The sequence below is a fragment of the Phascolarctos cinereus genome, unplaced genomic scaffold (assembly GCF_003287225.1).
Source record: "Phascolarctos cinereus isolate Bilbo 61053 unplaced genomic scaffold, phaCin_HiC Scaffold_8;HRSCAF=390, whole genome shotgun sequence".
NCBI classification, from domain to species: domain Eukaryota; kingdom Metazoa; phylum Chordata; class Mammalia; order Diprotodontia; family Phascolarctidae; genus Phascolarctos; species Phascolarctos cinereus.
In genome coordinates, this window is record NW_027556291.1 from 31,212,004 (window position 1) to 31,235,624 (window position 23,621).

General features: G+C 40.2%; 1 protein-coding gene across 6 annotated transcripts in view; it reads right to left on the reverse strand.

The window, feature by feature from the left end:
• Positions 1-23,621, reverse strand: part of AFF2 (ALF transcription elongation factor 2) — a 499,551-nt gene that overhangs the window by 81,044 nt on the left and 394,886 nt on the right. For all 6 annotated transcript variants that reach the window (XR_002322059.2, XM_020974795.2, XM_078147880.1 and 3 more), the window contains one exon: positions 13,024-13,075. Coding sequence is in view for 5 of the 6 variants with exons in the window: in XM_020974795.2 (XP_020830454.1) it covers positions 13,024-13,075 (52 nt within the window). In the remaining variant the exon portion in view is untranslated. The remainder of the gene's footprint in view (positions 1-13,023; positions 13,076-23,621) is intronic.

Sequence of the window (23,621 nt, forward strand, 5' to 3'; positions counted from 1 at the left end):
TTCATCTTGAGTACCCAGCACCAATGATGGTGCCTCACACATCTTAGTGCTTAATAAATGTGTATTGAACTCTGTAGAATTAATCATTCCTTCATTCTCAGGCCTTTCTCATTAACAAGGGCAGAGAGCAGTGGTCATTGGGATTGATGCCTTCTCCTGAGCTCATCACAAATGCCTGGGACACATAATTCATAGCCACTGAGATGATCTTTACCAGCACAATACATTTATGAAGAATCTATTCACTGACATAAGCGATCAATCGATCAATCAACAAAGCTACTCTGTGCCAGGCACCATGCTAAGCATGAGGATACAAAGACAAAATTAAACAACCCTCACTCCCAAGGAGCTTACAGTTAGATACATAAAGAGTAGAGGAGAAGGCATGAGCAGGTTGGAAAGAGAAGCAGGAAATGCCTCCTGTAGAAGGCACTGTTTGAGCTGAGTCCTGAAGCAGATAAGGGATTCCAGGAGGTAGAGGAGAGGAGAGAGAACATTCCAGGAATTGGGGGATGGCCAGTACAAAGACATGGTGATGGGAAGAGCAAGAACAGTTCTGAGCTATATGGTAGAATTCAGGAAGGGGAGTAATGCAAAGCTTTAAAAATTCTAAACAGAGGAATTTCTGTTCTATCACAGAGATAACAGGAGCCACTGAAGTTTACTGATAGATACGTGAAGAGATAGTGTCAATATAGAAGGAGCAACAAATTTTGGCAACTAATTGTATATTGGGGGTGGGGGTAATGAGGGAGGGTAAAAAGTCAAGGATGGCTCCCAGATTGCAAACGGGGGTGACTAGAAGGATGGTAGTGTCCTTGACAGAAAGACAAAAGTGTGGCAGAGGAGAGGAGGGTTAGGGGTGTGGATAATGACTTCTGCTTTGAAATGTTCAGTTTGAGATGTCTATTGGATATCTAGTTGGAAACATCCCATAAACATTTGTGGATGCTGGCTAAAAGCTCAGTGGAAAGAGTGGAGCTAGATATATAGATATGGGAAATATTTGCATAGAAATGATCATTGAACCCATTCAAAATGATGAGATCACCAATTGAGAAGAGAGAGAGAAAAAAGAAGGCAGCCCAGGACAGAGTCTAATAAAACTGCTAAGGAACACAAGACCAAGAACAGATCTTCCCTCCAAAGGAACCCATTAAAGACTGCTCTTGGGGTCTAATCACTGAATTCTGAATCCAAAAATACTAATCGTACCTCTACATCCTCTCTATTAGGATAGCACTCTGCCTGAAATCCAGTTGTACAAAAGTTAACAGAAAGTTCAGCTATGACAATTTCCTGATTGATCATTCTCTTTCTTGGGTCAAAGAAGGAAATTAAGGTAGACTGGCAAGGACCACTAATGATGAATCCCAGATTTGCTACTTGGTACCTGTGGTTTTATTTCCCTTTCTGGCCTACAGTTTCTTCCTCTGTAAACTGAAAAGGCTAGAGTAGATTATCTCTACCCACCTTTTATGACTGAAATCCCGTGATCCTGATGGGTATAGTCGGAAACAGAGAATAGGGCTTGAGTCACGCTTCATTACACTAACCATAAAACTGCCCAGCCTTCACTGACAAAACCGATGACAGCAGCAACAATGTCCCCTGTCCAATGAATTTCATTGATAATATGCGCACAAAATTCTTCTGAGGAAAAACTCAAGAATCAAGGCACTTGACAACTTAATATATAACGATGGGAATTTTAGAAAGTTAATTTTTAAGGTAGTCAAATCTTACATAATAATCCCCTGATTTCTTAAGTGTGATCCTAATACATCAGATAGATGAACTCTATTTAAAGTTTCAAGAATGGTTTAGGATCTTAAGAATTAACCCCTGTTTATATCTAGATTTAACAAATTACCCATCTATCCCCTCTGGTGAGATTTCATACAAAATAAATACAATTTCTTCCTTTTGCTAAATTACAAAAAGACTCAAAGGAGATAACTGTGTTTTCTTTGTGGTAAGATTATCAAGGTGAGTACTGAGATGGCCTGGAGATATTCTAAACCCTGAACTCATCTCACAAGTCAGTTTGTTTGGGTATTGTTTTTTTTTTTTTTCATAGCCATAATATTACTCCTGTCAGTCACATATAAAATGTGATTTTTATTATCATTGTTCTATATACATCCCTTACATTTTCCCTCTATAAATCTTTGGCATCATGCTACTTATTAGACAAATGTACCATGTTCTGCAGCCCTTTAACAGATATCTCATAAGAATGTATGTACACAGGCTGTGTCTATACAACACTGACTAACTGGGTACAATGAGGAAAGGCTGGATAGGCACCTAGATGCTTCCAAATAGCTCAGCTGTTCTCTCTCCACTTGACTGCTCTGGTGGTGCAGTATAACCTAGCAGGCGATATTGGCAAATTGCATTGATCTACCATTTCAGGAGAAAAGCCTGAAACAAATTAATTCATTAATGAATGATCTCATCATTGATGTATTTGGATGTACTGTAATCAATAACTATAGAATGGGTTAACTCACTTAGGCAGACACACACCTAGAATAATTGTTTTACTGTTTTACTGAGGCATGAAGGAGGGAGCGAGCACAAAAGGGGTCTTCTGCTCTGTGATAGGACTGGTACTACCTTGCTACTTACAGGCTGTCTACATGAAGCCACAGAGAGGATGAAACAGGACAAATTCAGTCCATGCATCCATGCAAACATTTAGATGACTGAGTGTTTTATTTCTTCTTATACGTAGATATTGTCTGATTTGGTAGGGCAGCCACAATCTACAGAAAGATTTCAACTAATGTATTCAATTCCTTTCCTGCCTAAAAAGGAGTCAGTGTCCTGTGTTCTAAACTTGAGTCTGCATGAAGTGAAGAAGTGGTCTGCCTTCATCTATGAAGTTGCTGGTAATGGAATGATGAATTCCAACCTGTGAGGTGGTAGGTTAGGGATCCCACTTAGCCCTCCAGCCAAGATCCAAGGGCCACTTGGAATCATGTGGCCAGGACCATTCTTTTGGTTTGCAGCAACACTGAGTAGCAACTCAGAGCTGGGGGGTGGGGGGTGGGGGTGGGAATTTACGTAGATGCAACCTCCTACCAACCTCCCGCTGCCTCTGGCATCTTTCCCAATGAGGAAACAGGGCTCATAGTGATCCTTAGGTTATCTATCAGAAAAAAAATGTCTAGATGTGAACAAAGATAATTTGGGTTTTACAACTTGTTCCTTTTGTCTTTGTGTGCATTTAAATAGTAGAGTAGTCAAAAGGAATTTTTTAAGCAGCAGGTCCAAAGCTAACATGATAACAGTATTCTCAAGTGCTTACATTTCATTAAGCACTATTCTCTATAAATCTACCGTTCTGTGGGAAATAAATACCTTTAGAAACATCTATTTGTCAACTGACCATATTGTTTAACCCTAGACTAGAGTTTCTGCTTATAACTCACTGAAAAATGTATTAATTGGCTTCTTAACAGAAGCCTCTTTCAGTCACAAGCAGTTTTGTGCTACCACTAATGATCATAAGTAGAGTAAATATAAATAGAGCAGGCAAAGCTTATTAGTATTTACTTGGGGCATTCCCAGCCTCCAGCAAAAATCTGGCCTTCAATCATTATGTTGCACCAGTCACTGAAGACCAGGAAACTCTCTGGATCTGTGGGTTCAAAATGTAGGCTTTAAATTATTCTTGCTGTAACTGCCTCTTCCCTGGTCCTAACTCAGCTCAAGCCCCCGCCCCACCTCTTGCTCACAGCTGCTAAGAAAGGCCTCTCCTTTGCCTAGAGAAAACTAATTTGGCCCTGGATCACTTTTTGGCTTGAAATATAATAACATGAATACTAATCCATGGGGACATGTTTGCAGTCCCGGGGAGGAGGTGCATAGTCTTCAGGTTAAAGGGCTATTTTTTTTTGCATTACAGTGCTCTTTGCTACATGTAATAACATCAGTTTATTTTTAATTGGGTTCTTATTATTAGCCCTTTAGGCTAAAACAAAGTTGCACCTCTGTCCTGTCTAGGGGTGACAAAAATGACAGCAACAACAATAAAAGAGCCACTACTTTAAGTTAAACATGCAAGAATTTGTCTCTGTAATTACAGTATACACTGGAAATTAATTTGTACATTGGCTAACTGTTCCCCCCTTCTGTGACCATTAGCCAGCTGATAGCTTTTAGCTATGCCACCTTGAGCTGTATTGCATGGTTATACATCTGTGTGTATTCATGGATAGTCTATTATATGCATATCATAAGTCAAAACATTTGGTACTAAAAATAGCAGAGCTAATTACAATGGAAAAATTCAGCATGCAGGCTTCTAAACAGTGAAATAGTTGCCTGGAGCATATTAAAAATTACATCATACAAGCCCTAAGCATTTTCTTATTAATCTAGTCTCTATGTTAATAAAGCAGAATGGCATACCCAATCTGGGGAATATAAAGGCCAATGTTATTCTATTAACCTTATATGTTATCCTATTCACTTTCCTGTCATTAATGAATAAATTAAAATTTCTTCTCTTATTATCTAATTGCTAGATAATTTCAAAATTACAAAGTGAGAGTTTTCTTCAGCCAGCCTTTAACTCTCCCCATTCTTCTGGGGATTTCAGTGTGTGCCAACGACAGAGAAACCATCTATGTTTAAAGACTTTACCCAAGTTATTTGGCAATGAGTTTCATCCTAAGCCATGTGCTTTTTCTATAGCTTTGACCGGCTGACCTCTCTCACTGTGTGCACTAGTGATGCCGTTACAGAAGAGCTGTTGGGCTGATAACAAAGTCAATGGCCATTTAGAGAAACCTTGAGGAGGGATAACTGTGGCTACTAAGAACAGTTATAGCTGGAAAGCTATTTGTTGTGAGAATGAATGCATGCAGTTACAGTAGATTCACTTCCAAAATGGAGGTTGGGATGATGGGTAAATGGGCTTGCATCTTGGTCTTTTTTCCTGGACTACAGAGTTAAGCTGTTAAGACACTGTTATCTAGGGGGCAGCTAGGTAGCACAGTGGAGGAAGCACCCAGCCCTGGAGTGAGGAGAACCGGAGTTCAAATCTAGCCTCAGACACATAACGCTCACTAGCTGTGTGACTCTGGGCAAGTCACTTAACCCCAATTACCTCACAAAAAAAAAGTTATCTCAGACACACTAGAAGTAACCAGAACACAACTTCTTTTGTATTCATTACAATTTATTTTTTATCGATGTCTCTAGTTTTGGGATGATCTAATCGGACTATCTAAATTGAAGGTTGCCTCTCCTGCTCCTTCATTTACTTGGACCCCTTTTTGGTTCCTTTCATCCTCCTAGTGCCCTCAGATCAACTTCTGGTCATTCAGAGGCTTCCACCACAGTGTCCCAAGCAGCCCTGCCCTCCTTTGGAAGTCCCCCCCCCCATATGTTGGGTCGATCTTTTCTTATTCCTCACTACCACCTTTCTTTCATTTGCCAACTTTAAACATGAGAAGCTGCTTCTGATCTTCCCTGACCAAATGCTTTGAAAGTTCAGTGTGCAAGGCACAGGTGGAAGAATCACTCAGGGCTACTACAAATGCATTGTTGCTGCTGCTCCTCAGGAATTCATTGTGTATCTAGCCTCGAAAGGAGAAGAGGCTTAAATAGAAAAGCCAGATCAAAACCCTGGATTCAAATCAAACTGGTTTGTATGTGTGAAATAATCAGGCCAACACATGTAAGAGAAAGTTAGGAAATAAAGGAGGAGAACACAAAAAACAACTATTTTATGATATTTCCCCTTCTAAAGTGCTAGGAATAATAATGACACCTATAACAAAGCTGTCATGCTTCCAAAGTCATTACATCACCAGGAAGGTGACCATCTCAGAGGGGAAGAAGCTGTCCCTTAGGCAGAAAAAGAAAGGAAATCTAGTTTAAGAAAATGACAGTCACTTCAAATACCATCTCCACACACAAGTGAGCAGGATGCTTCATACTCAAAGCTCCTTTGAACTGCACAGTTTGTCTTGTGAGGCTGATCCTGGTCACCAGTGCAATATGCCTAGCCATATTCCTGTTTTGGAAACTCCTAGTGAGGCTATGATAAAGCCATGGGGGTGGGGGGACGCCACTTAACAACATCCTGTCAATACTCAAAGCCCTGAAAAGACATTACGGACAGCGCCTGCTGCTTCTGTGGCCCATATGTCTGCACATCCACCTGCCAGTCTGGGCCTGCTGGGTCCTGAGAGTCCTACATGCGGAGTTAACAATGACTTAGGAAGGCTGCATTACTGCACTGTAATGCCTCACCCTTTTGTCCTGCATAAATCAAACCTAATGAGTTCATTCAGTGAAACATTCAGCAGATGTTTACCTGGTGCTGTGACTAGGCCACAGAGGGCTCTTGGGCCTGGTCCCCATGTGTTTCAGAGGCCATTGGAATAGGTCAGGCTGTGGATAGCTGAAAACTTTAAAGACAGCCATTTTAATAAACCTGTCAATACAATTTCTTTGTAAAAAAAACATTTGTGACTGATTAGGCCGCTTCTATTGAAAAAGAAGCACCAGGTCTATCTCTTTAGATCTTTTATTGAACTGCAAGCACAGCATCAATAAATGCTCCTCAGCTGGAAAGGAAAATTGATTCCAGGTTTAACCCATCATCTTCAGGGTTCCTTTAATCCCACATAACCAGAAAGCAGGCAGAAAAAGAAAACACAACAAAACAGAAAAGAGGAAAGGGGTCAGAGGCATCTGCCCTAGACATCTCAAAACTCAACATGCCCCAAACAGAACTCATTATCCCCTAAATCCTCCACTCTTCATTAACTTCGCTGGTACTGTCAAGGTACCACTGGCCTCCCTGTCAATCAAGATCCCAACATCTGTGCCATCCTTGCCTCCTCATTCTGTCTCACCTCTCATATCCAATTTGTTGCCAAGGCCTATTGCTTCTCTGCTCGCATCTCTCACACATTCCCTTCTCTCCTCTGATGCTGCTGCTGCTGTCACTGCCCTGGTGTAGGCCCTCATCATCTCACACTTAGATTACCGAGAGATCCTTTTGGCTGATCACCCTGTCTCATGGAGTCTCTCCCCACTGCAGTTCATCCTCCACTCAGCTCTCAAAGTGATCTTCTAATTGCAGGTCCATCCATGTCACTCCCTTCCTACTCAATATACTCCAGTGGCTCCCTATCACCTTCGGGATCAACCATCAAATTCTCCATTAGGCATTCAAAGCCCTTTCCAAACAGGACCCTTCCTACCTTTCAAGTCTTCTTATGCTTGACTCTGCTCCATTCTATAATTCATCCACAATGACCTCACTGCTGTTCCTTGTACCCAAGGCTCCTCCCACACTCCTTGACTTTTCAATGCCTACCCCTCCACCTGGAATGTCTTCTTTCTTCATCTTTGCTTCCTGTCTTCCTTCAAGTCTCAGCTCAGATTTCATCTTCTGAAAGAGGCCTTTCATGTCCACTCTGTGCCCTCTATACATCTTGTATGTAAATCGTTAAAATGTCATCTCCCCCATTTTTGCCCTTTTTTTGTGTCCTTAGAGCTTAATGCAGTTCCTAACATAAAGTAAGCACTTAAAATGCTTGTTGACTTGACTTGGATCATCACGATGCTAAAGAGATGCCAGCAAATAAGTTATGATCATAAATCTGAATAAGAAAGGGACCTTAGTGATCATGTAATCCAACCCCCTTCTTTTACTGAAAAGGAATCTGAAGGCCAGATAGGAGAAGGGACTTGCCTAAGGTCACACAGGTAAAAGTGGTAGAGCCCAGTTATCTGGTACCACATCTAACACTCTTTCCATTTTTTCATCTTTGACCATTAGACTACCCAGCCTAGCCATGACTCACATGTGCCCTCAAAGCATAGTAGCCAACTTAGATTGGCTTGAAAATGACTATTAAACAAGTGGGAAGAATAAGGGGTGAACAATGAATTGGAAATCTAAGATTGCTTAAACACAATGGTAATTGGCTGAAAAGTAAAAAGTCCCATCAAAATGCTCCTTAGGAATTAGAACCGAAGAGACATTAGAAATGCTTGCTAAAGAGCATAGAGGGCTCATCTAGTCTCGCACCCTAATTTGAGAAAGGAGGAAACTAAAGGTCAGACAGAGCAGTTGACTTGCCCAAAGTCACACACTTAGTATGTGGCCCAGCTGGGACTGGAACCCAAGTATCTTGCCTGCAAATCCAGTGATCCTCTACATTATCACACTTTGTCATCATCACATTGGCCCCAATTCACTCTCTCTTGTCCCACATTTTCAAACAGTTGCCAAGGTTTGTAGATTCTAGGTCTCCAAGTTCTCCCTCTTCCATCCCCTTCTCTTCACTCACATGACTACCATTTAATCTCTCCCCTCCCCAGTCCATCTTCCAAACAGCCACACAAAATGATATTGCTAAAGCACACGTGTGATCATGTCACTCCCTAGTCGAGAATCTTCAATGGTTCCCAATGGACTACAAGATAAAATACAAACTCTTCTGTTAGTCATTTGAAGACCTTTGCAATCTGTCTTCACTTCACATGACTCTCTCCCCACAACATTATGGGTTAGCCAAACTGGTTTACTTGCTATTTCTTATACTCAACATTTCCTCTCTCTTGCACTTGTACTTTTACACAGGCTTTATCTCCTCTCTGCCTCCCCTAACCTCTCTCCCCCCGCCCCATTCCTGGAATCCTTTCCCTTCTCGCCATAGCCTCTTGCAATCCCAAGGCTTGGCTCATTTGATACTTCCTGCAGAATTCCTCCATTTATTAGGGTTTCTTTCCTACTCTGAAATTACTGTGTTTTTATTTTACATTTTATTTCCCTCAGCAGCATGTCTAAGCACCTCAAGGGCAGGGACTGATTTATTTTTCTCTGTGTATCCCCCAGAGCATAGCACATAGTAGGTACTTCGTAAGTGTAGCGAATATTCCGGTTAGCATTCATCTTTTCTATTCCCAATGCCTGGCACAACTGTATGCCTCTTACACAGTGGGTACCAATCAATGTCTGCTGAATTGAACTGAAATTAAAAGAGCACTTGGAAAAACATTATTCTTGAGAAACATGATTAATATCATTTTCCTATGGGATTGGTATAGAGGCATTGGCTGGCCTGTCATTTTAGCCTCTGATCACTGGTTCAAAATTAGTCAGAACACAGCAATGAGGAGACTCGAGTCAATTCCAAGCCTATCCTTAACACAAGCCCCAAATTGGCTTCTGTCACCTGGGACTGAATAGACTAAAAAGCTATCTGTGAGATTCTATTATGTCATAGAGGTTCTATTAACTTCATCTCTAGGCATCACAAAATGAGGGCTTCCAAATTCGGGTGAAAATGTTTTGGTTTGCTAAGCAGAGAACAGCAGTTTGTATGTATCTGACCACCCTCTGGCTCACCCAGTGAGGACATCTTTCTCTACGGCTTTCAATGAAGCAGTAACTGTAGCTTATATTATTAAACAGCACTTTCAACTAGGGGCTCAGCATTGATGCTAAATTACCTTTTTTTGAAAAAAAATCTTGATCCAAAGAATGGATGCAGAACAGAGAATATGAAGATGTCCCCAAACTTGTAAATGTTTTCAGAGTGAAATCTTCTTGACAAGTAATAATGTGCATATGTGGCTTTGTAGATATGAACTGAGAAAGGCATGAGAAGATAACATTTTCTTTTAGAGAGGTATTTTATTCTGTTTTGTTTGTAACCCCAAGCTCCAAAGCTGAACATTTGGTATCTTTAATTTGTATATGATAATGTTCCCATTCCAGCCTCATGATCCGTTTAGATATTTGAGGGAATTTGACTTAGCATTTAAACATGTCCTAATTGCTTTGTTGATGTTTATGCAGATGACCTGTATGCCTGCTCAGCATGTTTAATATTGTTTTTGATGGGAGGGAAGTGGCAAAAATATAAAAGGCATGGGACCAAAATGCCAAATTGGAAGCTTTCACATTTAGAATCTGGATTTGTCTTTTATATATGGACTTGAAACATTCTCTTGGGATCCTTGATATATAAAGCTGTAACATTAAAAAGTATTTAAAAAAGAGAATGTGTTAACCAAGTTGATATTAACTTGTTGGCAGTATGGTACAATAGAAAGAGTACTGAATTTGGAGTGAGAAGGCCTGGGTTCAAATCCTGGATGTGCCACTTGGTTATCTGTGTGACCTTGGTAAAATCACTGAACTTTTCTGCTACTCAAGTTTCCTCCTCTGTAAGGTAATGTGGTTGGTCTAGATTAGGTGTCAAAAACACGGCCCATGCATGGGCTGTTTTGCAACACTCTCAGTGCCCCCAAACCAGATTCAAATGCAATTGGGAAATGTTTAACAAAATAAATAAAAAGACAGTTGACTATAGATAATATTAATGTGTGGTTCTCTAAGTCAGTATGGAGCCCATAGGGATCCTTAGCATAATTTAGTGGCTCTGCTTTCTATTTGAGTTTGGCATCACTGGTATAGATGACATCTAAAATCCATTCTGTCTCTAAATGGATAACACCATGATGATGGATTCATGCACTGGAGTCCTTGTAGCCCACCCCCGGCTAATATAAAACCAATAGCCTTTGTCTAAGGCACAACTTGCAGTTATACAAATGGAAATATCAGAGACATTCTAGCCATAATGTTTAGACTAACAATACAACATGGTGGCAAATTCGGGGCAGTTACAATTTCTGAACTGTTATCAATTGCATGGTCAGGTAGCTAGAGAGACTTTGGGTATGGACCTATAGCTAACCTGACTGTAAATGATAGATCAAAGATAAAGGGGGTGTACCAGTTGAGATTTCACGTCATCATCATCATCATCATCGTCGTCGTTGTCAGTATCATAATAAGAGCTAGCACTTATATTGCACCTACTATGCATCAGGCACCGTGCTCATTATTTGAGAAATTACTTATTTGTACATTACAAATTTTCTCATATGATTCTCACGACAACCTTGGGAGGCAGGTGCTATTTTGATCTTCATTTTACAGTTGAGGAAATGGAGGCAGACAGACATTAAATAACTTGCCCAGGGTCACACAATTAAGTGTCTGTGGCAAGATTTGAACTCAGGTCTTCCTGAGTCCAAGCCCAGTGCTCTATCAATCATACCACCTGGCTGTACTTGATGAAGGCAGCAGTCTTTCATTATCCCCTGTTAGCAGTCTGTCTTCTGCCTCCATTACTTTGCACAGGCTGCTCGTCAAACTTGGAATGTCCTCTTCATCTTTCCCTCTACTGGTTCCTGGACTACAGGAACCCCTTCTTGATCCTCCCAGCTCTAAGTGCTCTCTCCTGACTCAAATCAGCCGTTTATATATCATATTGTATGCTACTTGAAGGTAGGGACAATTTTTAGCTCTCTCTTACTATTCAGTAGGTATGTAGTAGGCACTTAATAAATATGTTAGATTGTATTAGATTGTCAGATGACACATTAATTTATGAATGTTAAGAAACAGACACAAAATTGATAAACAAAACTTGTAATGTCAAAGGTGACTGTCAACCACGAATTTCAGTTTATAAATATGTCTGATTTAGAGGAGATGGAAAGAGAACCAATTTAAGGTGAAGCTGTGCTGCTGTGTACTGAAATGGGTTCAGGAGAGCAGCGGAAGGGCTGCTCCAAGGATGAACTCATAGTGACCCTGACAAGTTCAAATGTCAAAGGTAGGAGGGGATTGTTATTTCAGATGGCGTAAAGCAGATACAGAGGCAATGTGCATGTCAGAAAGACCTGAGTTCAAATCCTGTGCCATGTTAGCAGTGTGGCTATGGGCGAGTCCATTAGTGCCCTGAGCAATTTTCTAACACTGTAAGTTAGGAAATGGTCAAAGAATTTGCATCACCATGGGAGTTTGCATATTGGGAGTTCTGTATGTGGATGTAACCACATGTGTCCATGTAACTATGTGTCCATGTGAGGAGGACAGGAAAGAAGAGAGAGGAGAGGGGGAGAAAGAGAGGGAAAGGGAAGGGAGACAGAGATGACAGCAAAGGAAAGGAAAGTTTTGAGTTTGTATGACTAGGGTCATTCTATCAGCTTGTGGAACTAACTGGACACTGGTGTAGCTGTTATGTTGCAGTAACTCTTTTTGAATGAGAATAGAATCAAGATTTTTATTGGCAAATTTTCTTTGCACCTTCTCCACATATTGTGCAACAAATTAAGAATTCGGTATTTGCTTACAATATTTAAATTCCTATGTAATATTTCAATAAAAAGTCTACTTTCTAGATTGTGCCCCAGTCAAGATTGTGATTGTAGGGAGGTCTTCAGCTCATGTGAAAAAATAGCCTGTCCCTTTGTATGCCTTGCTATGTATTAAGATGTGGGTGTTCAGAAAGCAATTCCATGTGAAAATTATAATAAAATACAAAAATATCATCATCATAAAACAAAGATTACTGACTTTACTACTTTCCAAATAATTTTGGCCTTTGCTGAAGACTCTCAAAAACAAAAGCTCCAGTCTTTGGGAGAAAATGTCAGTTCCTTCCATTGTATTTCTTGGTCATAATGGTAAATATTTATTTTGCAGAATGTAAGAAAGGACAATGCCATCAAAAGTCTTCAGCAAAAGAATTTTTCACTAAAATGCTATATAAGAAGTCAGAAAGCTATATGATATTGATTCTGAGTTGAGGTCCCAAGTAATACATCTGGAAAATGGGAATTCATGGGTATGAGATATTGGGTCTCATTCTCGACTGACAAAAAAGTCATACCTCTCACATACTAAGAAAGCATGTAATTATAGTGTAACTGATTTAAAAGTCTCTATTAAATAATGATGACCACCCCTGCCCCCACCCTTTTCTCCTTCCTATGTAAAATGAGGGGTTTGGAAGGTTGTAACATTTTATAGTTCCAAAATTCTGATTTCTCTTCTCTCCTTCTCAAACCATTCTGGCACTGCTCCCTTCCCCCTGCACTTTTCCCCTCCACTCTCTTCTTGCTACACATTATACAGACAATTCCAGATGCGAAAAATGCGATTGACATCAAGCACTCTACCTGCTCATTTTCATCCTCATCGCTGCTGATTTTCAGGTCGTCTTCGAGCATTCTACAAGAAACAAACAAACCTCAGAATTATACTTTTAAAACTCCTTTTCAAAATTGATAAATTAGTCATGGAACACATCCTTTAGTCATTCAATAAATGATCAATAAAAATTTATTAATCTAATTAATGGAATATAAAAGCAATTAAAACAATTCAAGAATCTGTCAGCTGCTTGGTTCTTTGATCTCTTGTTTACAGATACACACTATCTGCACACATTTTGTCCCTACAGAACCTGGATCTGGGAGGAATGGATCAAATGCATTTGGGATCTCATCAATGTGAGCATTCCTTCCAACAACTCAGACTCTGTCCCATCCATGCCTTCCTACCCAATATGTCCACTTTTCATCAATGTGCTGGGAACTTCCTTACTTTCTCTTGACAATGTAAGAATATCAGTGGAGCCTAAAGGATTGATTGTTCCATTAAAATTTTTCCTTTACAAAAAAATTATATTTTATCATCTTCAGAGACAGTCCATGCTACCTATGCACAGAACCTCTTTCATGCATTTTGGACGGCAATTTTTTTTTGGGGGGGGGGTGAGGCAATCATGGTTAAGTGACTTGTCCAGGATCACACAGCTAGTAAGTGTCAAATGACTGAGGCCAGATTTGAACTCATGTCCTCCCAACTCCAGGGCCTGTGCTCCCTCCACTGCACCACCTAGCTGCCCCTAGACTGCATTTTTTGACTAATACAGTATCAAAGAAATGTAATGGACTCATGTTGGAAACCGTCCAACAGCTTAAAGTACCAGGTTCTCATGGTCTAAATGTAGTCATCCTAAATGCAAGACAAAGCACCATGAGCTAAACAGAGCAGCCTGTTCAAAGCCTTCTGAAACTGTCATGAAGAGAAACCATTTAGAGAACTTCAGTTGATTTCTAAGTGATTTGTCTTGTGGTGACCTTTGTTGTTGGACAGCTTAGTGGGCACAAAAGATCTGGTCATAAAACTATTAGTCATTAACCTCTGGATATATGACAGATGTCTTCCCATACAATTTGATCTCAAGATATAATCCTGTGATATAGATAAGAAATCTTTCTTTCAAAGGCAAGCAAAGCTTCTTGGGAAAATATAAGTATTCCTAATTTTGGTGATAAGATGGCACTTTCAAAATTATTTATTGAACAGATGCCTTTGTTTCTATGGGAGTATCATTTCCAGTGTTACCCACTATTGGCAAACAGTCATTTGTGATCTATTTCCATAATCCTTGGTCATGGCAACAGGACAGATATATTACTGCAAACTGAACACCACGCTGGCCTCAAAGAAAAGGCCATATCATTATTGGGTGGTAGTTAAGACACTCAAAGACATGAGGCAGTTCTTTAGGCCTGTCCCACTTAGTAACATGTCAAAGAGATTTTATAACCTATAAAGATAGACCACCATTTGGATCAACTCAGCCTACTTCAGCAACTCCAGAAAGGGCTGGGGGTTGCTTCAATCAAGGGAATTCTCATATCTTGAATTCTCCACATATATAAGTATAACTTAGATTAGGTAGGTCGTAGGGCACAGTCTTTTCTATGGCTCTACTCTGCCTCCCGCAAAAAAAGGAAATTTTCACATAGGCAATTTGAAAAAAAAAAAGATAGTAATGATTCCATTACAATTAGGAAAATAACCACAAAAGTTGGTCATTTTATAAATCTGCTAATAAAGTATCTGCCATTACCACTTTCTGCCTTGTAAGGACATGGCATATTTACTGAGGTCTGAAAAGATAAGATGGACATAAAGTATGATTAGTAGGAAGGACAACTGTTGCAGTTGGTTTCAGATAAACTAAATTTCCAAGATTTATAAGTTCCCTTCAAAAGAATAATGGATGCATAGAAGACCCAAGAGAAGGGAAAAAATTGTGTCTTACCATTTCTTTAGCAGTTGCAAACTTATCACTACAAATATATAATTCATTTCTGCATGCTATGACGAACAAGAATGTTGTTCATTTTAGCTAGAGAATCCAAATATTAAAAATTCAGATGCTTCATTAAGAGACTTCATTATTCATTTTGCAATGAACAGTTAGAAATTCAATGGACAATATTTATGGAGCATTGACTACATGTGAGGAGATACTATGGGTCTGCCTTTTGGGGTCACTCAACAAGCATTTATTATGTGCTTACTATATGCTGGGTACTGTTCCAGGTACTGGGGGATGGGGAAGGGTAACACGTGGCTCACATTTGAATTGGGAAGACAATATGCAAATGATCGTACAAGCCAAGCTATATACAAATGGAAGGAAATCCTAGAGGTAAGACATAAGCAGTGAGCAAGAGAAGATTTTGGTTCTTTTCTTGAGTTTCTAATCTAGGAGGGATAAGACAAGTTTATAAATAATCGAGTACAAGGGAGAATATGATCAATGCTGGAAGAATGGCATAGCTCAAGTGTAATGAGTGCTTAGGAGGGAGAAAGACAGTAGGTGCTTGAGCAGATTGAAGAGGCAGTTTTCACAAAAAGAGTGGCATTTGAATGAGGCTTTAAATGACAGATAGGAAGTGAACCAGTGGAAGGGTGTGGTGGGTGTGTTTCTTCCCCCTACCCCCCTTTTTTTTTTTTTTACTATTCAAATCTTTTTTTTCTTGATAATTACTTATTTTTAGTTTCAACATTCACTTCCATAGGATTTTGAGTTTCAGATTTTCTCCCCTTCCCTCTCCTCTCCCTTCACCAAGATGGGATGCAATCTGATATAGGCTCTACTTACACATTCATGTTAAGCATATTTTCCCATTAGTCATGATGTAAAGAACAATTAGAACTAATGGGAGGAACCACGAGAATTGAAACAATAAAACAAAACAACAAAGGAAAAGGAGAGCAAATAGTATGCAGAATTCCATCTGCATTCAGACTCCATAGTTCTTTTTCTGGGTGTGGATAGCAATTTCCATCATGAGTCTTTTGGAGTTGTCTTAGATCCTTGCATTGCTGAGAAGAGCCAAGTCTATCAAAGTCAGTCATCACACAAGGTGGCTGTTACTGTGTACAATGTTCTCCTGGTTCTGCTCATTTCTCTCTGCATCTGCTCATGTAAGTCTTTGCAGTGCCTGCTTATCATTTCAGTGGGTGTGTTTCTTAGGGAGGATCACATCTGGTACAAGGAGCAGCATGAGGAAAGGGGTAGAAGTAGATTTTTTTAGAGGCAGCTAGGTGGTGCAGTGGATAGAGCGCTGGCCCTGGAGTCAGGAAGACCCGAGTTCATATCTGGCCTCAGAAAAATACTAGCTGTGTGACTCTGGGCAAGTTACTTAGCCTCTCTTTACCTTAATCCACTGGAGAAGGAAATGGCAAACCACTCTGGTATCTTTGCCAAGAAAACCCCATGGACACTGCTCCACAGGGTCAGAAAGAGTCAGACATGACTGAGCAACAGGTCTTGGGGAAACAGTTTGGAAGGAAGGCCTCTAGAGGTAGGCTTAATGAAAGCTGGGTAGCTAGGTTAAAGGACCTTGAATATCGATCAAAAACTATGCTCTAATAATTTTAGCAGACCCTGCATACAATGCAGTTTTCAGTAGAGCTGGAGCCATGCATAGGACAGGGAGACTGGAGTTCGGACATGGGCTGGCAGCAGCTGGAACTTTCTGCCAACTTTTCCTTTGGCTCATGGTTCTCTGCCAGTCTGACCACCAGGAGCATGTCATCATGGCAGGGCACTCCCAGGGCCTACCTTTCCCCATCTTTGCACCATAATGCTTTGTCCTAGGGGCTGATTTTAGCAATCATTGGCAGTCTCAAAGGGGCATAAGAGACTTCTTTTTCTAGTCCTAGATGCCAGAATTTCCATTTATAACTCAAAATATAATAGCTACTTACCTCACTAAGATTTGAAGGGGAGAGTACTTTGGCTATAGAAGCAGCATGATACTGTGAACCGAGTATTTGTTTGGAGTCAGGAACACAGGTTCAAAACTGGTCCCTGAGCCATATTCACTGTGAGACCCTAGGCAAGTCACTTGACCTCTGTGTACCTCTAGCAGCTCTCTAGGATTTACACACTAAATAAGACAGGTTGCAGCAGCATTAGAAGATGGAGCCACAACTAGGGTCATACAACTGAGGTGGGATCTGAACTTAGGTCTTCCTGACTCCAAGTCCAACATTCTAGCCCCTGCTTCATCATCTCTCAGGCATCTCAGGTGGGTGTAAGCACTAGACTGCTATATCGTAAAAGTAAAGGAAAAGCTAGCTGTCCATCTACATGACTACAGAGGACTTTTTAAAATGAAAGATTATCATTATCAGATATTCCTGTAATCACATCAACTCTGTCATTGTACCTGAACAGGATGTGTCAATCTACTCCCTTACGAACCAAGCCTGTAACTTTCCAGTCCCAAATCTCCCTCCCTGGCCATCCTTTGCCTGTATGTGCTGTTTCCCCCAGTAGAATGTGAGCTCCTTGAGGTCAGAACTTGGCTTTGCCTTTGTACTTTTATCCCTGGTGCTTGACCTATTTTTTAAAACACTGAAAAACAATTGTTCTTTCATTTTTCAATTAGATGGAAACAACCAAATAAATGACCTTAGTTGATTCATATACATATATTTTAAATATTTTTTCAGGGTCTGGTCAAATCTGTTTTTGTACTAAAAGTTTCCAAATAATTGCTGCTAAGGCCTATAGTTTGTATAACACCAAGGAGATGAAAAATACACAAAAAATTCCCAGGAACAAAGATCTTTCCTGGAAGACAGGATCATGTAAAGGTCTAGAGAATGGCTTTAGGGTCAGGAGGGCATCATGAAGAGCAGTCAGGAAACTGGGCTTCCAGTTTTGGGGCTGTGTGACAGTGGGCACATAATTTCAACTCTCAGCCCCATGTCTTATTTGACAGCTTTTGAAAAAGATGACGACCGCATGGAGTAGTAGTTAAGAGCACTGGACTTGGAATCCACTACTTCCTAGCTGTATGACCCTGGGCAAGACACTTTAACTCAATGGGCCTCAGTTCCTTCATCTGTAAAACAAAGGAGGTGGACTTGATGGTTTCTAGGTTCCCTTTGAGCTCGATAATACTATTATCCTTTGATCCTAAGACAGCAATTACATCTTTACTTAGTTGTTACTTTTCTAAACCAAATATCCCCAGGTGCTCCAACCATTTAGTATAATGAGGTTTTTACAACCCCTGATCATCCTGGAGATTCCACTGTATACTTTTTGTGTACTCTCAGTGTATATTCCTCTTAAAACTTGGCTGGAGGTGGCGAAAGTATGCTAGAGAGGTATAACAACAGAGAAACTGAAAAGGATTGAAACGGACCTTTAAGGAAAAAAGAAGAAAAATATCAGATGTTCTAGAATAAAGCAGAAAATAAAATGATCCCTAGGAAGTCCTAAATGTAACAGGATAAAGGAAACCACTTCAGAAGGCCCACAGGAGCTGCTTAAACTTGTAAATAAATACTTTCACTTTTTGTGTTTTTGAAAGAAAGCTATATTAGAAGCCTGGAAGTACATATGGATTTTAGATGCTCACATTAATTTTTTAATGCAAAACAAAATGCTACAGCAAATCATGCCTATGCATAGTGTAGTCCATGTGTATTTTGTGCTTGTGTGTGTTATGGATTGAGTTATCAAGACGGATCACATATTTAGAGCTGGAAGGGAGTTCAGCCCCCTCTTTTAATAGATGGGGAAAATGAGTCCCCAGGAAGATGAAGGGACTTCTTTAATGCTACACACATAGTAAGCCAAAGAGACAGGATTTGAACCCAGATCCTTTGCCTTTGCCTCCAAAGCACTGGTGACTTGATGGCATTCTTAGCAACCCACTGACAATGAAATTCTGTGTCTACATTTCAAAGTTTTCCACCATCATCCAAGAGGCAGACTTTCAGGTGTGGATGATCTTGCTCATTGCCCCTATAAATCAGGACCTTTTCTGAGTGAGGGAAGATGGCAGTGGGTAGAGGGGAGGGATTTCTTATTTTAGCCAAACACTATGTTCAATGTAAGAGCACAAACAGTTGCTGTTTGTTGTGGGGGCAGCAAAAAAACCTTCTAGGACAAGACAGAAAAGTCAAACTACTGTTGGGATGTAATTATCAAAATTAATCTGATTATACTCTCCATGTTCTAGGAAAGTGTGGAGGTGTGGGTAGCCTAGCATTGACCGAGCCACTACCTAACCATATGACCATGGAAATAGCCCTTTCCTTCTCTTCTGCAAAATTAGGATCTCTAAAGTCCCTCCTAGTGTTTGAGTTCTATGATTCTCTGATTCTCATTTCCTAGTTTATTCTACTACCCCCAGACCCCCATCTCTGTCCCTCAAGGAAATCAGGAAATCTACCTGCTTTTGGAAATACTCTTGAAGACAATGAGGCAATTTCTTTTTTCTAGTCTAGCTATCGTAAGTTGTGGAGCAAGGGTTATTTCAGACTTCTAAGGTATCTTGGTGGTGAAGGGAGGAGAGAGCTCAGGAAAATCAAGTCTCAGAAGACCTCCTGAAAGTTGGAGTGGGGAAAACATTCTTCCCTAACATCCTGTGAAATTTTCTACCCAGACGGAAGCATCAAAGAGATTGTAACAATGGTCCACGCCAGCTTTCAGCGCCCCTTCCCTGAATTCCCTGAATCACTTCAGGAAATAAGGGCAAAAGGCAAGAATAGATCTAGTCTGGCGTGGCTGTGCAAGAGAACCTATGCAGGTAATAAGATCACTGAGTACAAGTGGTACTGATGACAAGTATGTGCAATGGATGGAAGCTCTGAAAAGAATACATTTCTGCCTTAGTCACATCTTCCTGAGTGGGGTGTGTGTGTGTGTGTGTGTGTGTGTGTTTGTGTGTATGTGTACTCGCACATGCCAGTGAGTGTCAGTGAGTATGTGCGCCAGTGAGTATGAGTGTCAGTAGTGTATGTCAGTATGAGTGTGCCAGTGAGCATGTGAGGGTGTGTGTGTGTATGAGTGTATTTATGAATGCATGTACATACACAGTGGGGGTGGGGTGAGGAACAGAGAGAGAACACAGTTTTTCTGTAGTGATATGCCTTGGAAAAGGGATTTTAATACTCAGCACCATTTGCTTTTTTATTGTTAGAATATTCTTAGTGTCATTTCCAATTTGACTTGTATTAATAAACTTTAAATACCAAACAGGTAAAAGTCAAATCCTTGCCTCTTAAGGAATGAAAAGTAGTTTAGTGCCTCTCGGAAGTAGAGCCCTTATTAACTTAACTACCACAATTTATGGTGTGTCATTCGGAAGACATCCCAGCATATGTCTCCCATATAGCTATACAGCAGCATTCATCTATATCTATCGGCATAGACATATGAACATAAATGTAACTGCACAGGGATACTTACTTCTACCAAGAGGCAATCTTTTCACCTCTGAACTGCTCCTGAATCAATTCCAGAAATTCCACATTATTCCAAGAGTTTGATTTGCTAGGCATTCTACTAAATATGTTTTTCATTTTCTGGGTACATTTCTCTGTGTTACAGAAGCCTTCTCAAAGTACAGTTAGTCACATTATCATGCTAATGCTGAGCTGAATAATGAGATTCCAGTGTATTTCCAGAATGGGTTACACACATTGCGGCACAATTTGATCATTTATCACGGTTTTCCTGTGGGAAAGTATTGAACACTGGATTTCCCCTGAGTTGTTCGTAACACAGTGGACAAAAATACAGATAAACAAAAGCAAATGCTAGAATAATTCCAAACAAAAATAAGGATCTTTTATATTAAAGCATTCACTGTATTAATCAGGAAATTCAATCTTCATTCTTTTGTTGAAATGCATTCTATTTTTTCATGAAAAATATGATTTACAATATAACAAGAAGAATGAAAGAAGGAATATACTAACATAGGAGAGAAAAGCAGGGTGGGTTAGAGTGGGTACAATGCAAAGAGCACTAGATTAGGAACCAGAGGACGTGGGTTCAAATATAAACTCTCCTCTGCCTACCCCCTTGTGACCTTGAACAAGTCACTTGTTCCTGGGCCTCTGCTTCCTCATCTGTAAAATGAAGGGGGTAGACTAGATGTTCTCATCTAAGGTCTCTTCCAGCTCTATATGAGAGAGAGAGAAACCAGAGGCTATACAAATACTATCTCCTCCCTCCAGTGCCTCAGAGTGGAGTGGATGTGGCCCTGGGTTCTCTTACAGACAGGCTGTGTTTGCTGTCCAAGGTCAGGAGTTAAGTGCCTCGGCCACAAGGTAAGAAATTCTGTGGCAGGAGCAAGGCTTCCATGGCTCCTTTTACCACCTTAATGATTATTATTCATTGTAGGTTACTATATGCTGGTAACAAATGCCCTGAAGATTTATGAAAAGATCTCTTTTTTCCCCAAAGGGCTCAGATACTACTTCACATGTTAATCCAGTGAGAAGGAACTTTCATGTCTGGTTTGCTCTCAGGAGGCTATATAACACATCAGTTATGTCAGTCTCCCTAAATCCTACTGATGGGAGCAAGATATCTTACTAGGAACCATTCCATTGTGGGCTGTTATAGCATGTGCCCTAACGCAGAATGCTAAGCCATCCACAAGTACTAAGCTTCACAAGTCTTCCTTGTGATCAAGGCCAATATTTGAATGATGGCTGTCAAGGGTCAAAGGATATCGCCTATGTCCACAGACCAGCAATTTTCCTTGGTTCAAATCCATTTGACCTGTCTGTTGCCCTGCCCTTCAATAGCCACAATATTTGAACTGAGCTAATCATAGACTTTGTTAGAAGAGAGCCTTGAGCAATGCATGCAAGAGCTCAAGGTAAAATAACAAAACTTAGCTCTAACTTTGTCAAGCATACCCCACCCCGAGGAGGCAACAACCATTGGCAGATCCATTGGGAAAGGTTTCAGAAACTAGAATTCAGTTCTCAAAGGCCTAAGTGTTTCATCTTTAAAGCAGTTTATATTCTTGATGATTCACTGGGCAAGCAGGATGGAAAACAAACATGTTGAAAGAATTCAGTGACACCATTTGTTCTGATAATTACTCCAAGTTAAATAATTGTGAGTTGCTGCCAAGGTTTCCAAGTACATTCATTTCATATAGGTAAAGACCAAGATGAAATGGAGAAACATCAGTTTCTATTTCCCTATTTCATAAATTATTAATCCTTTAAAAATACATCAGGGTCTTATTGATATTCACTTTAGCTGGCAGGCTTTACAAATGCAAAAAATATCTGTGAACCTGATTGAGAATGTGATCCTATTGTTTTAACAAAATGAGAATTGTTTTCCAACAGGCTCCTGGATGTCTGTGCACATATTTTTCCTAAGTAACAGTATAAGGCGGGTATTTCCCTGGAGAATAGAACATTTATATCGATGCACTTGGCTACAGACCCCATCTTTCACTGGCAGTTAATACAGACATTTTTTCCTTAGTATTTGGAGTAATGGGATTGAAATAATTTAACAGCACCTTCTGTGAATGTTCAACACGTTTGCTAATATATTTACTGTTTGCACAATAAATTATAGTACATGGTACAGGCACGCTAATATTGAAACCCAGCCTAGTGAGTCATCTTATCTTCCTTCCCAAAAACTTAACTTCCCTTACAGTGAGCTTCCTGATGCTTGTGGGCACACATGTGGACAGCTAATTTGCTTATTTATAAATATCAGAAATCAATACTGATGAGAGGGGTGTGCATACATGCACATAATGGATCCTTAACCCTCACATTTCCAGACAGCCCGTACAGTGGCTACAAATGATATTTAGCCATGGATAAGAAAGAATGGGTTTTCCGATTCTGAAATGCTAGCAAAATCCATGTGCATAATTACAAAGATCTCGCTATTGGAGAAATCCAGCAAAATGATCATTCTCAACAAGCTCTTGAGAGAATCATAGAGTAGCGGCTAGAAGCAGCCTAAGAGGCCATGTAGTCAAGCCCCCTCATTGTAATGGTGGGGAAACTGCGGCCAAGAGAGGTTAAATGGTATGCCCAAAGTCCAACAGGGAGTAGATTTCCGAGGCACTATACGGATCCAGTTCTTCTGACTCTCGAACTCTTTCCACCATGTTTTAGCGTAAACCCATTCTTACATCCTATGAGAGCAAGCATTTCAGGGATAGCACAGCATGATGCTAAGAGTGCAGCAGGAGCCACATGGGAGAGAATCAGGACCTATTCACACCAATGCTGAGTTAAACAAAGGAAAGCCTCCTTTTGGGTGGCTATTTTCTACCTTCTTTATTTTGTCATTTCTTGGTCTTCTCTTATTCCTTCTTTCCCATTTCTATAGTGTTTTGAGGCTAACAAGACACATTCTTAACAACCTAGTAAGGCAAGTAGTTCAAGCATTATTATCCCCATTTTGTACCAGAGGTGGGGGACAACAGGTGCAGAACATTGCATATGTTGTTAGCTGTGATCACAGTGTCAGCTCTGCTTAACTTTTTACTTAGAAAATAAATGAGGGTTCACTGGGTACTATGAGATTATTTTGGAAACAACTGTGAAATAAGAACAAAGCCCCTCACTAAAATGGATTATTTAAACTAATTAAGGAAGTGGA